Source organism: Sebastes fasciatus, chromosome 24 (assembly GCF_043250625.1).
Source record: "Sebastes fasciatus isolate fSebFas1 chromosome 24, fSebFas1.pri, whole genome shotgun sequence".
NCBI lineage: Eukaryota > Metazoa > Chordata > Actinopteri > Perciformes > Sebastidae > Sebastes > Sebastes fasciatus.
In genome coordinates this window covers 13,053,963-13,067,675 of record NC_133818.1, presented here as the reverse complement: position 1 = coordinate 13,067,675, position 13,713 = coordinate 13,053,963, and the positions used below count along the sequence as shown (strand labels likewise).

At 40.8% G+C, this 13,713-nt stretch overlaps 1 protein-coding gene across 4 annotated transcripts in view; it reads left to right on the top strand.

Annotated features, from left to right (window-relative positions):
- Positions 1–10,667, top strand: part of stk11ip (serine/threonine kinase 11 interacting protein) — a 32,692-nt gene extending 22,025 nt beyond the window's left edge. For all 4 annotated transcript variants that reach the window (XM_074626740.1, XM_074626738.1, XM_074626739.1 and 1 more), the window contains exons 23-26: positions 3,306–3,390; positions 6,554–6,636; positions 8,054–8,280; positions 9,481–10,667. In XM_074626740.1, the coding sequence (XP_074482841.1) occupies positions 3,306–3,390; positions 6,554–6,636; positions 8,054–8,280; positions 9,481–9,615 (530 nt within the window). In that variant the 3' untranslated portion in view covers positions 9,616–10,667. The remainder of the gene's footprint in view (positions 1–3,305; positions 3,391–6,553; positions 6,637–8,053; positions 8,281–9,480) is intronic.
- Positions 10,668–13,713: the final 3,046 nt, after the last annotated feature.

Genomic DNA, 13,713 nt, shown 5'->3' with positions numbered 1-13,713 from the left:
TACTTGACAAATCTCCCTTTAAGGTACATTTTGAACAGATAGAAAATGTGCGATTAATCGTAAATTAACTATGGACAATCATGCGATTAATCTGGATTAAATATTTTAATCGATTGACAGCTCTAGCAACAATATGAGTGAGTGGACACAACTAAGTTTACTGAATTTTGTATCTTAGTTTTTAACCTAAAATGACAGCTTGTTTGTTAATATTGTTTGACAAAAGCAGGCCAAATGTTGTCCACCAGCCCATCGCTGTTTTTCCCATCCCAACTTAATCAAAAGTAGCCCAACTGGGCGGAAACCAGCCCAATCTGGCAACAACCGTTCTCGCGTGATCTCGTGACATCACGGGAATCCAGCTGCCGTGCAAGGTAATCTTTCTCTCGCTTCCCCTCCGTCCCCCGAGAGCTTTTTCTTTCAGTCTAAATTCATAAACAGCTCATTCAGTCCATTGTATTCTTCGTGGCTGAAAATGATTCCAGATTGTTTTTCAGCAAGACCACAGAGGGCGTCCAAGACGGAGCGTGAAACATGATGGTTTGCTTCCAGGTGCATCCTAAAAAAAAACAACACCTTAACATAAAGTATATGATATTTCTACTTCCTTTGATCTTTGAAGACAAACATAACTAAGTTGTTATCACGGCAAACTCTCTTTTCCCCGATGCCCCAAAACAGCTGTTGTGATATTCTGTCAGAAGAAAGCATAACAAACCCCCGTTTATCGTCCAAGCTGGCTCGCATCAGGCGGACAAAGATGAAAACCACATACTGGAATGACAGAGCTGGAGGAGAGAGAGAGGATGTGGTTATAACTGGGACAGATTTCTGGAGCTCACAAACTAACCGAGTCTGACACAACTTCATTGAAACATGAGAGATAACACGAGACCTCTGGAGCCAGGAGTTTGTGTTGCTGATCTTCTGTTGTTTTTGTCTCACTTAGAGGGAATTTGTCAGTTTTCATTGTTGAACTCAAACTGTGTTATAGAAGATTCGGTAACGTGTGAATTTACGGCTTTCAGTAGTGGCGAGAGAGAACACGGTTTAAGGGTGAAATACACCTTTAGCTGTTGCTTTTGAAACTGGAAATCTCAGCTGTCCCACTTATCAAACAGTGGTACGGTATTTGGTTTCATGTGAACATCATTGTTGTTGGTGGTGGAGGCAGCCAAAGAGTGAAACACGAGGAAGCAGGAGTACTGACACAGACCAGAGCACCGACCAAAGTCTTGGTTCTCAACGAGCTCGGCCCGTCACCTTTGCTTACTTGTGATTGCGATCTTGGATGGCACCTCGCTGAATCTGTCCATGTTAACACGCCATTTAAGCCTCCGGTTAGTCACTGTTTTCTCCTCGACACGTGATAATGTCCTGCCAATAGCGTGGGAGTCTTTGATCCGAGCCCAACGCAACATTTTTCGTGAAAGTGATCCTGTCGTGTTTTTTTATCCAAAATATTTTCACTGAACATTTTTACTTTCAAAATGAAACGATTACGGAGCTGATCACAGACATGAATCTGATTCAAACGGAACGGATTTGTGTTTTGTTTAAGAGCATCCATGACGTGACATGAGAACAAGGCAAGAATGTTACATTTTGCATCCAACAGCAACACCGTTTGATGAAAGTATGTTTTCTTTAGACATTCACGTTCTCACGTTTTCGTTCTCCTACATGCTCGGCACACAAGAGAAGTTATCAGTTGGTTGCAACCTCACCACTAGATGCCGCCAGATCCTACACACTGCACCTTTTAAGGGATAGTTTGAGTGTGATTTTGTAAGTGACCCATTGGGAAAAATGATATTGATGAGACTTTTCTGGTTAATATTTTCCGTCACCGTTAACCCAGCGGTGCCCTCTTTCTTCCCCTCGCCTCCTCAGTGTCCCTTTAAATCCCTTTGAAGTCCGTCCATTCAAACTTGACTGTGAAGCCACACTGCAGATATCCTCCCTGCCCTCTATTGTTGTCACACTCAATGACACGCTACAATCGGTGAATGCGAGCGTGACCCAGCGCATTGTGTTCCCAACATTTTTCTCACCCGCTCGATTCTATGGAGCTGAAATCTTACACCTGCAACCAGAGAACCTTTTGGCTTTCTTATCGCGGTTACAATAGCAGAAGAAGAAGTCTCAGATTTTGAGTTTGGCTTTTGTTTGTTTAGCGCATGAATGACATTTTGAGGCTACTGTACCTTTTCTGTGCCCTTTAGAAGGGAGAGGAAGTGTGTTGTTTCTACGTGTTTTTAATACTGCGTTTGCCACATTGATAATTGTTTACCCTACAAAAAAATCTGTCACTATGACTATCAAATCCAAGAATCCTTTGTTTCCTCCCAAACGTCTGATGGAAGTGAGTCTGAGATGTGTTTGACATGTTGTGTTTGAACAGTCACCCTCCCAGCTGTTTCAACAAGCTCAGAGCTGCAATGCATCTCTTGGTTTGCTGAGAAGTTTTCACGCTTTAAATCAGGGTCGCCCCAAACATTTTCCTTTTGAGAGCCAAACCTGAAACTTAACGGAGGGCCCACGGGCCAAAAAATTGTATTGTTAAGATGCAAAATGGTACTAGGATCCCAAGTTTCTCTGCCCCTCGTTTTCCCCGCTGTGCTCAGATTAGGAATTTGGGATCCTTCATATTTAAAAAGCATTTTAACCTCGCAAAAATAAAACCGAAAAACAGCGATTTATATAATATATTTATTTAGTTATTTTTGTTTATTTATTTATTTTTCGCTAGAAACATCTGGCGGGTCCAAAGCGAACCTTATGGCGGGCCAACTTTGGCCCGCGAGCCCCACTTTGGGCAACCTTAAATCCATCTTCCTTCATTGCTTTTTTTTTTTTTAAATATGTATTTAATGTTTGGTAGTTAGATATTGCAGTTAATAAGTATTATCGTTACGAATTAATCTGTTGATTATTTTTTAGGATTAATAATAATAATAATGTACATAGTGAAAAATCTTTAAATTGCTCATTTTGTTCAACCAAAAGTTGAAAAACTTGCAATTTACAGTTGTTTAAAGCTGAAAGAAAAACCAGTTCTCTCAAGCTGGACATGTCAAATGTTTACTTAAAAAGTTAAATTAATTAAATATCAAAATTACTGGTGATGAATTACTCAGATAGTCAACTTATTGTGTCTAAAAGTGCAAAGTCAACTTGCTTCAGTTTCTTAAAGACAACTTATTATTGATTTCCTCAGTTAACTGAAACAGTATGACTTCACAGACAATTCTACATGTATATAATATACTCTATATGTAATATTTTTCTTGTTATTTCCTCAGAAATTGTGCGCGAGATGGCTCACAAATCCGACAGCAAGCTGCAGTCCATCTCTACCACCAGACTCAACCCACAGCACCATCTCTGGTACGCTCCACTCACCGCTCCAGCTGCACTGAGAAGAACACGGCAGAACATCTTTGATTTTATTTGTTTATATTCCGAACGATGTGGTCTAAATAGTGTTAGTGTGCACATTCGCATGTGGTTGGGAGGTGTAAGTTAAAGGGAGTCGTAACACTGCACATATCTGGCACATCTTTAGTTGATTACAATCAGCTTTATTTTGTAAAACTGCACCACGAAATTAGCTGGTAAACCACATGTTAATTTGTAACACGTGTCGCGCTGCAAATCCTGAATCATGCATGTCATGTGGTGTAGTTTGTTATCACCTCCAGTTGTTTGTTTTTCTCTCTGAAACTGAAGATAGTAGCTTTCTGTAGGCTCTCACTGAAAAGGAATGTGGTTAATCTTATTGAAAATATTATTTCAGAGATGAAACGTTCCTCACAAACAAGTGCAAAATGGGCAAAAAAAAAATTAAATGCTGTCAAACATTTCAATTATACAGACATAGGGACTTTTCCATTTCCCAGTTTGTACATCCTCGATTCCTTTCCTCGCCTCCTCTCCTTGCGTCTTAGTCCCGCCCACAGGAAATGCGAGCGGAAGGTCATTGTGTGTCTGTTTGTCGTTGTTTTGAGTCTCTTTGTAGTTGCTTTGTGTCTCTTTGTGGTTGCTGTGAGTCTCTTTGTGGTTGTTGTGTGTCTCTTTGTAGTTGTTCTGAGTCTCTTTCTAGTTGTTTTGTGTCTCTTTGTGGTTGTTGTGTGTCTCTTTGTAGTTGTTTTGTGTCTCTTTGTAGTTGTTTTGAGTCTCTTTCTAGTTGTTTTGTGTCTCTTTGTAGTTGTTTTGAGTCTCTTTCTAGTTGCTTTGTGTCTCTTTGTGGTTATTGGGAGTCTCTTTGTGGTTGTTGTGAGTCTCTTTTGTAGTTGCTTTGTGTCTCTTTGTGGTTGCTGTGAGTCTCTTTGTGGTTGTTGTGTGTCTCTTTGTAGTTGTTCTGAGTCTCTTTCTAGTTGTTTTGTGTCTCTTTGTGGTTGTTGTGTGTCTCTTTGTAGTTGTTTTGTGTCTTTGTAGTTGTTTTGAGTCTCTTTCTAGTTGTTTTGTGTCTCTTTGTAGTTGTTTTGAGTCTCTTTCTAGTTGCTTTGTGTCTCTTTGTGGTTATTGTGAGTCTCTTTTGTAGTTGTTTTGAGTCTCTTTCTAGTTGCTTTGTGTCTCTTTGTGGTTATTGTGAGTCTCTTTGTGGTTGTTGTGAGTCTTTGTAGTTGCTTTGTGTCTGTTTGAGGTTGTTTTGTGTCTCTTTGTAGTTTTGTGTCTCTTTCTAGTTGCTTTGTGTCTCTTTGTGGTTGTTGTGAGTCTCTTTTGTAGTTGTTTTGGGTCTCTTTCTAGTTGTTTTGTGTCTCTTTGTAGTTGTTTTGTGTCTCTTTGTAGTTGTTTTGAGTCTCTTTCTAGTTGCTTTGTGTCTCTTTGTAGTTGTTTTGAGTCTCTTTCTAGTTGCTTTGTGTCTCTTTGTAGTTGTTTTGTGTCTCTTTGTAGTTGTTTTGAGTCTCTTTCTAGTTGCTTTGTGTCTCTTTGTAGTTGTTTTGAGTCTCTTTCTAGTTGCTTTGTGTCTCTTCGTGGTTATTGTGAGTCTCTTTGTGGTTGTTGTGAGTCTCTTTCTAGTTGCTTTGTGTCTCTTTGTGGTTATTGTGAGTCTCTTTGTAGTTGTTTTGAGTCTCTTTCTAGTTGCTTTGTGTCTCTTTGTGGTTATTGTGAGTCTCTTTGTGGTTGTGAGTCTCTTTGTAGTTGCTTTGTGTCTGTTTGAGGTTGTTTTGTGTCTCTTTGTAGTTTTGTGTCTCTTTCTAGTTGCTTTGTGTCTCTTTGTGGTTGTTGTGAGTCTCTTTGTAGTTGTTTTGGGTCTCTTTCTAGTTGTTTTGTGTCTCTTTGTAGTTGTTTTGAGTCTCTTTCTAGTTGCTTTGTGTCTCTTTGTGGTTATTGTGAGTCTCTTTGTGGTTGTTGTGAGTCTCTTTCTAGTTGCTTTGTGTCTCTTTGTGGTTATTGTGAGTCTCTTTGTAGTTGTTTTGAGTCTCTTTCTAGTTGCTTTGTGTCTCTTTGTGGTTATTGTGAGTCTCTTTGTGGTTGTGAGTCTCTTTGTAGTTGCTTTGTGTCTGTTTGAGGTTGTTTTGTGTCTCTTTGTAGTTGTTTTGTGTCTCTTTCTAGTTGCTTTGTGTCTCTTTGTGGTTGTTGTGAGTCTCTTTGTAGTTGTTTTGGGTCTCTTTCTAGTTGTTTTGTGTCTCTTTCTAGTTGTTTTGTGTCTCTTTGTAGTTGTTTTGAGTCTCTTTCTAGTTGCTTTGTGTCTCTTTGTGGTTGTTGTGAGTCTCTTTGGTTGTTGTGAGTCTCTTTGTAGTTGCTTTGTGTCTCTTTGTGGTTGTGTGTCTCTTTGTGGTTGCTTTGTGTCTCTTTGTAGTCATTGTGTGTCTCTTTGTAGTGATCCTGTGTCTCTTTGTAGTTGCTTTATGTCTCTTTGTAGTTATTTGTGTCTCTTTGTGGTCATTTTGTGTCTCTTTGTAGTTGTTTTGAGTCTCTTTCTAGTTGCTTTGTGTCTCTTTGTGGTTGTTGTGAGTCTCTCTGTGGTTGTTTTGAGTCTCTTAGGCGTTGCTTTGTGTTTTTTTGTAGTTGCTTTGTGTCTCTTTGTTGTCCCCTAGTTGTGAGTCTCTTCGTGGTCTCTTTGTGTCTCTTTGCAGCCCTTTTGCATCTCTCTGTAGTTGTTTTTTTCTGCTTCTTTGTGTTCTTAATTTCATTCTCTTCGTGGTTAATAAGTGTCTCTTTGAGTGACATTTGTTGGTGAAGGCCAGGGAGGCCTGAGAAATGAGAAGAGCCCGTAGTGTATATGCCGCTGTAGAAGTTTGGACAACCTGGCAAAACATGCTCTATCCAACGAGCAGAAGTCAAATAAATAGCAAATTTCCTTTAGCTAACCACAGTCTCAGAATAACTGTTTCCACAATCCGAGCTCTGTCAGCTATTATTATGTCAATTACCCCCTTTGCTTCACAGTTGCTGTGAAATCCACCCCGTGATGCCTTGGAAGTGCTTCCATCTGATGGTCGCACCTGTCAGTCAGTAGCCAGTTCATGTGTGATAGGAGTTTTTTTAGTTTTTTTGCTAATATATGTGCATGTAATAGTATTGATTTCTCTTGATCTGTTAGGCCTCTAGTGTGTGAAGACATCCAGGCAGACGTGGAGGACGGCCAGCTGCAGTTCTTCTACATTCTGGCTTTCGTTCTGCAAGGTGACACATCCACGAATCCTGTAAAAAACATACACTATCATTTTTATCATGCATTCTGTTTTAGGATCTTTATACTCTTTTGCCAAATATCTCTCTGATATCAGTAGAGGCTTTCATCAGCATTCCTCCATCTCACAAGAAAGATTTCAAGACCCAGCATGTTGTTTTCTAAAGGCTTCTGAAGGTACACAGATTAGTGCTGTTAATGCCAATTCATTTTGAACACTGCTGTCTTTGTGTAAAAAGAAGTGAAAAGAAGTGCCAGGAAAATATGCTAAATGGGAGAAATAATAAAATGAATACAAGATTTCATTGTCTTCAAGATACAAAAAAAATATGTCTGGAGGTGATTTGTGGGCAGCAGATGACGTGAGGCGCCGGTTAAAGAGCCGTGTTAACAACCTCTGCATAGAAATCTGTTGTTTTGACTGAGCTGAGTGACAGGCGAGTGGGCGCATGCGGCTCGTACATGTGCACCGGTGCTCCGGCATGCCTCGCTGTTTTGTGATTCAGCAGACACACGCTCAGCCAAAGGTAGCTGCAGGCTACACACAGCTGTGCACGCCCTGTGGAATTTCAAGTGCTATAATTTTAGCATGCCTAGATCTGCCTTTTCCCCCTCTCTCTGCTTGCTCTGCTGAAGGCGCAGCTTTTTCTGACATGTAATATAATGCCCAAACTCATCTTTGTAGCAGTAAAGGTACTTTGTAAAGTCGGTGATTCGTGACGGTTATCTATAGTAATAGATCAGAGGTGAAAATCAACACTTAACTGCTTTATTTTTTATCAAAGCTATATAATGTAAGAGGGCAAAGTTCACTAATAATGTGGCTTCAAACGGCAAGAGGCGTAAGAGTTAACAATTAACAACACAAAACAAAGACAAATATTGTCCAGAAACCCTCACAGGTACTGCATTTAGCATAAAACAATATGCTCCAATCATAACATGGCAAACTGCAGCCCAGCAGGCAACAACAGCTGTCAGTGTGTCAGTGTGCTGACTTGACTAGGACTTGCCTCAAACTGCATGATTTATCATAAAGTGGGCATGTCTGTAAAGGGGAGACTCGTGTGTACTCATAGAACCCATTTCATTCACATATCTGGAGGTCAGAGGTCAAGGGACCCCTTTGAAAATGGCCATGACTGTTTTTCCTCGCCAAAATTTAGCGTAAGTTTGGAGCGTTATTTAACCTCCTTCACGACAAGCTAGTATGACATGGTTGGTACCAATGGATTTATTAGCTTTGTAGTTTCATATGATACCAGTATCTTCACTCTAGCTTCAAATCATCTGAGCCTGCTACCACCTAAAAACAAGTTGCGTTAATGCGTTATCGCGTTAAGTATATTTATGTACCCCTTTAATAGCAGATTTTTGAAACGGCCAATATTTTCGTATTTTTTCTCTCAGAGGATATTTGGACGCCGTTGACAGTCCTCGCAACCCGGGAAACCCTGTACCTGCTCAGAGAGGATCACCAGTGGAGAAAGATCTCAAACAGCCCGACGGCGGATGAAAACAAAGAAGCGAGCAGCGGCAGCGTTACCATTTTGGAAACGCTGCCAATCAGCTGCGTGAGCGCCGTCCACCTGTGGCCTTCAGACCAGCGCAGGATGGATATTAAGCTCTACGATGAGGTTAGTACGCAAGGGTGTTTTTGGGGATCTCTTATGGATCGGGAAAAAGATGCACAGTCGGTACTGTATTTTTTCATCCACCTGCACTTTTGATTTACACATTACTTGAGTGGAAACATCAGAAATGCCACAATTATTCATGTATTATTTTGCTGAAATCGCAAAAAAATGTGTGTAAATCTTGAGGAACATCTTACTCTGCTCAATCCTGTCTCTGATAAACCCATGTGAACTACATGTATGTTCTTAATGTTGTTACCAATTTGATACCAGTTTTGATACATGTTGTTGTAGTTGTTTTGAGTCTCTTTGTAGTTGATTTGTGTCTCTTTGTAGTCATTTTGTGTCTCTTTATAATCATTTTGTGTCTCTTTCTAGTTGTTTTGAGTGTTTTTTGAAATTGCTTTGTGTCTCTTTGTAGTTGTTTTGAGTCTTTTTTGTGTTGCTTTGTGTGTCTTTGTAGTTGCTTTGAGTCTCCTTGTAATTGCTTTGTTTCTCTTTGTAGTTGTTTTGAGTCTCTTTGTAGTTGCTTTGTGTCTCTTTGTAGTTGTTTTATGTATCTTTGTAGTTGCTTTGTTTCTCTTTGTAGTTGTTTTATGTATCTTTGTAGTTGCTTTGTGTCTCTTTGTAGTTGTTTTGTGTCTCTTTGTAGTTGTTTTATGTCTCTTTGTTGTTGCTTTGTGTCTTTTGTAGTTGTCTTATGTCTCTTTGTTGTTGCTTTGTGTCTCTTTGTTGTTGTTTTGTGTCTCTTTGTAGTTCTTTTGAGTCTCTTTTTATTTTTTTGTGTCTTTATGTATTTGTTTTGCCCCTTTTCATAATAGTTGTGAGTCTCTTTGCATCTCTTTTGCATCTCTTTATAGTTTTATGCTTCTTTGTGTTCTTAATTTAAGTCTCTTCATTGTTGACAAGTGTCTCTTTGAGTGACATTTTGTTGGTGAAGGCCAGGGAGGCCCCTGACACTTTGGGCCCCTCGGCCCGCTCAATAATCCATCCATGAGACGAGGAGGCACAAAACCGAGAAATGAAAAGAGCCCGTGGTGTATATATGCCTTTGTAGAAGTTTGGACAACCTGGCGAACATGCTCCATCCAGCGAGCAAACCCTCATTCAGCAGCAGCCTGTTGCAGTTTGTTGTCAAGTTGAATCTTTCTCCTAATTAACTGTTTTAATTTTCTCTATCTGTGTTTTTTCTCCTTGCAGACGGTGAAACAGGAGAAGACGTGGTGCGTGCGCTCCGAGAGCCCTGAGCTCCTGCAGGGTCTGCTGGCCTGGGTCAGAGCACAGTGGGAGGCCATGTTCGGAGTAAAACTCTGCCTCCAAGACAAAGCAGCATAATGGGGAAGGAAGGGGAGGGTTGGCAGACTGTGTGTGTGTGTGTGTGTGTGTGTGCTTCTGTGTGTTTTATGAGCATGAATCTGCGCATTGGTACGGGGAAATGTTTAGTGAACCTGAGCGAGTTTGTCTTTATTTTCAGTCTGCACTCAGTCTGGTCCCATTACGCTCGTTTGCTTTCATCGTCTTTTGAGCCAACAACTTGGAAGCGATTGCGCTCATTCATGTGAGCCCGTAAAAAGCACCGGTTGCATAAGTCTTTATCCTCCAGATACCATCCCGCTTCTCCGCAGCCGAAATGGAGTGTGCCTTCTTCTTCTTCTTCTTCTTTCGCAAGCTGTTGAAATGCACCTTAAATGTGTCGTCAATCACCGTAACGTCAAGCTGGTTTTGGGAACTAAGAAGGGATTAAGTTGGGATTTTTTGAGAAGTAATGTAAAGAGTTGAGCCAAAAATATGTCCACCCCCCCCTCGCCGTCTTAGGGTGCAGCTTGTTGTGACATCACGCGCTCAACACGAGGCTGCGGGGGGGCTTCTGAGAGGCCAAGGCTCAAGACGGTGTCATCGAGGGTCACCTCACACCCCAATTAAGGTCTCATGATGCGTCTGTGTTATGAAAAAAAAAAGGATACCAGAAGTGCAAATGTGCAGAAATATTGTGAATTTATTTTCTTTACCACTTGGGAACAGATGTTTTTTTTTTTTATCAATTTGCATCTTGGGTGTATTTTTTGTTTATTTTCTGATCGACTGTGTCGAGGAAAAAGTCGGTTAAGCACTATCATCGTTCATATCTCAACTAAATGCTTATTTAGTATACATATATAAATGTAGATCTGCAGCCGTGTGCGTTATGGATGTAGCCACTGTACAGATTATCATCATGCACACATGCAGTGAAGATAATTTGGATTAACCAGTAGCTAAAACCTTAATTTATTTCTTTTTCATTATGGGTTAATGCAACAAAAAAAAGTCTTTTATTTTTATATAAATACAAGAAAAAAACATGTATGATGTGTATAATTGAATATAAAAGTAACGTGTTCATGGTTTTTTTTGTGTGGTTTCTTTTTCAGAAACTTATAATTATTGGATTTGCCTACACAGCATTCTTTCTGCCACTCAACACCAAACACCCCTCCCCCCCTTTAAGCAAACCTCCCTTTGAGTCTCAGCTGTGTAAAGGTACGTTAACCAATTTCACAGTGTAAATATTTCTTTAGCCACCGGTGCTGTACATGTGCTGTGCACATGCTCGTCGGAGATCACCTTCAATTGCACCCACGTGGCTGACAAACTCCCGACCGATTCCCCAAACCAGTGGTGACTACTCAGCCGCTTCCTTTTTGCGAGCCTGGTTTTAATGTTCCTCTCATAAATCTGAGTCAGACAGTAAACAGTTGTGGTTGATTTTTCACTTTCTGTTTCTTGTCCCTGCAGAAGAAGGTCAAAGGTCAGGCAGAGCAGCACACTTGGAGCTGATAAGGGGCACGCACGCAGCCTCAGAGGTTTGAACCCCCTAAAATCTCCAGAGAAAAGAGAGGTTAGGCTTTTCTGTTGACACATCACAGCTCTTACACGGTGAACGAATCCAACAGAACCAAAGGGACTTACGGGGATGTGTGCGGAAAAAATCGACAAAGCTTTCGTATCAAGAACTCATGCGCAACAGCTGCAGCTGCCGTTGTTGGGATTTTAGGATTTCATTTAGAGCATAAGTCAACAATATTAAAGCTGCAGTGGGTAGAAATGGATCAAATGTGATTTTAAAAAATTACAAAACGGTCGCTATATCCTGACAGTAGTGCATGAGACAGATGATCTGAAAAAATAATCATGTTCCTCTGTGTCCTCCTGTGCTCCTAACGGCATCTGCAAGATTTCACAGACTGAAGGAAAACAACCAATCAGAGCTACCATCAATGAGAGCCACGAGTCAATTAATACCAAGCACCGCCCACCAGCCGGAGCACAGCCAATAGGAACGCTCTCTCTCTGAAATGACCTGTGATTGGCCAAAGTCTCCCGTCACGGGCTAGATTTTTTAAAGCCTGAAAACAGAGCCATAAGGAGGTGCAGAAGTCTCTCTCAGAACACTTGAATTACAATATACTGAAAGGTTATTATGGAGTTTTTGCCCAATGATGCCAAAAAATTGTTGCCTAATGCAGCTTTAAGCGCTTGAATTGGAATCAAAAACCTACAGAATGCATACCAAGTGCATGCTTTTGAGGAGAATGGTTGGTCACTGTAGTAGTAGATCATTTTGAAACCAAAAAATTGCATTTGAAATACAGTAATGATATCTCGTAATGATATCTAAGTGCTCTAAAAAGTAGTTTTTACATGAAAGTAAAGAGGGCAGGTACATAAAGAGTTAATTACACATCATTAATTCTACTTTATGGATCTGATAAGGCATCTGGGACCGTTTTCCCTCACTCTCGCATATTACGGCATGCATTTCACAATTTTTTTATTATCCTCCTCCATGTGTTAATTGTTCGCTTTCTGTTGTGTTTTGCTGTAAATGCTTCAGAGCCAGGAACGCCGCTTTGTTTTTTTGGCCTAAAATATGGTCAAATTAATGAGCCCAGAAAGTCAGCCTTAAAAAATCCATGAGTCATAACGACTGCACGCCATGAATTCGTGTCGCAAAAGTTTAATGTTCGGGGGGAGGAAACAAGCAATCGAGAGTGATGCTAAAACATGACCACAACATTAGGCAGTAGGCTGTGCAGGTGGGCAACAAATCACAAGAGAGCCCTCATTCAAGAAGTTATATATATTCACTGCAGGGGTGTAGGAAGGAATTTTGAGCCCCAAGAGAGATCCCACCCCTATTTCCATTTTGGCTTAAATTGCATAATCCTAGAGTCATTTTTTCAGCTATACATGGGGCCTTAATTGTCACACCTTTCACTCCTCAACCACACTAATCTCTCACAAGAATCCACAAGTGAAAATCCTGCGAGAAGCCGAGAAGATTAATTATTTTTGCCTGTAAGTAAGCGGTGCAGGTGAATGAGTTCATGCCTCACTTGGCTCCGATTTCTGAGGAGCAGGGAGGATGGTTAGTATGAGACGAAAGCTGGCCTGGGACGCAGCCACGGCGATTTTGGCCCGGCGCAGACATCTGGCCTGACTCGACTTCCCACAGCCTCCTCCAAACATTTCAGGAGCACTACAGCTGCACCGTGCATGACAGCAAGAAATCTGTTGTTTTGCCGAACCGCTCGAGTCAACTAAATTCTTGGATGGTGGGCCTCCTCGTCTAAAAGCTACTAGTCACGCAGTGCTCTGTCAGGCCGGTGGGCTGCCAAGCTGTGGTCCTAGCGGATAACACGGGGTCCTCAGCAGAAAGAGCAGTGATTCGATTATGCTGTTGGTGCACTCGGTGTACTTTTAGCATAAATACAAGAATATAAACAGTAAAACATCTCAGGTGGAGCTCTTTTGGGTGTTTAAAGGGGCAGTCCACTCATTTTATACATCAAGATCAGATCATTTAGTGTGTATTTATATTGATTTTTCTCAGGGAATGTGCAACATTTGACACATTTTCTACTGATGAAATGTCTTATTGGTATTGTTTTAAGTTAATTGTGCAGCACTATTGCCCAAGCACAATTTCCCCTTGGGACAATAAAGTATATCTTACCACATCTTATAATTCATTGCAGGGCTGCTGTGGACATTAGGAGTGTATACATTTGGTGGGTCTGATATTAAAAATGTATAGGAACAGCTATAGTGCATAATGAACTTAAACAAACGTTTAAAGGTGCTATTGATAACATTCAGATCCCTCCCTGTTCCGTTGCATTCACTTCACAACAAGTCATTGCCAGACGCTTACCGTCGATCTCGGCGATTCATCTGTTGATACCAAGGTCACGAATGTCGCTTTACCATCGGCTCAGTGGGAACCAAAAGTCAGATATCTTCTACAGAGATAAAACAAAACATTCATTTTGGACCTGCCAAACATTTTTAAATAATCATAATTCTTTTGTTCAGGAACAGTTGTACTATATTTCATTTGAGAGCATGATTATGTGCTAAAATAGGGCACTATAACAGCTTGCAGCAGTACTC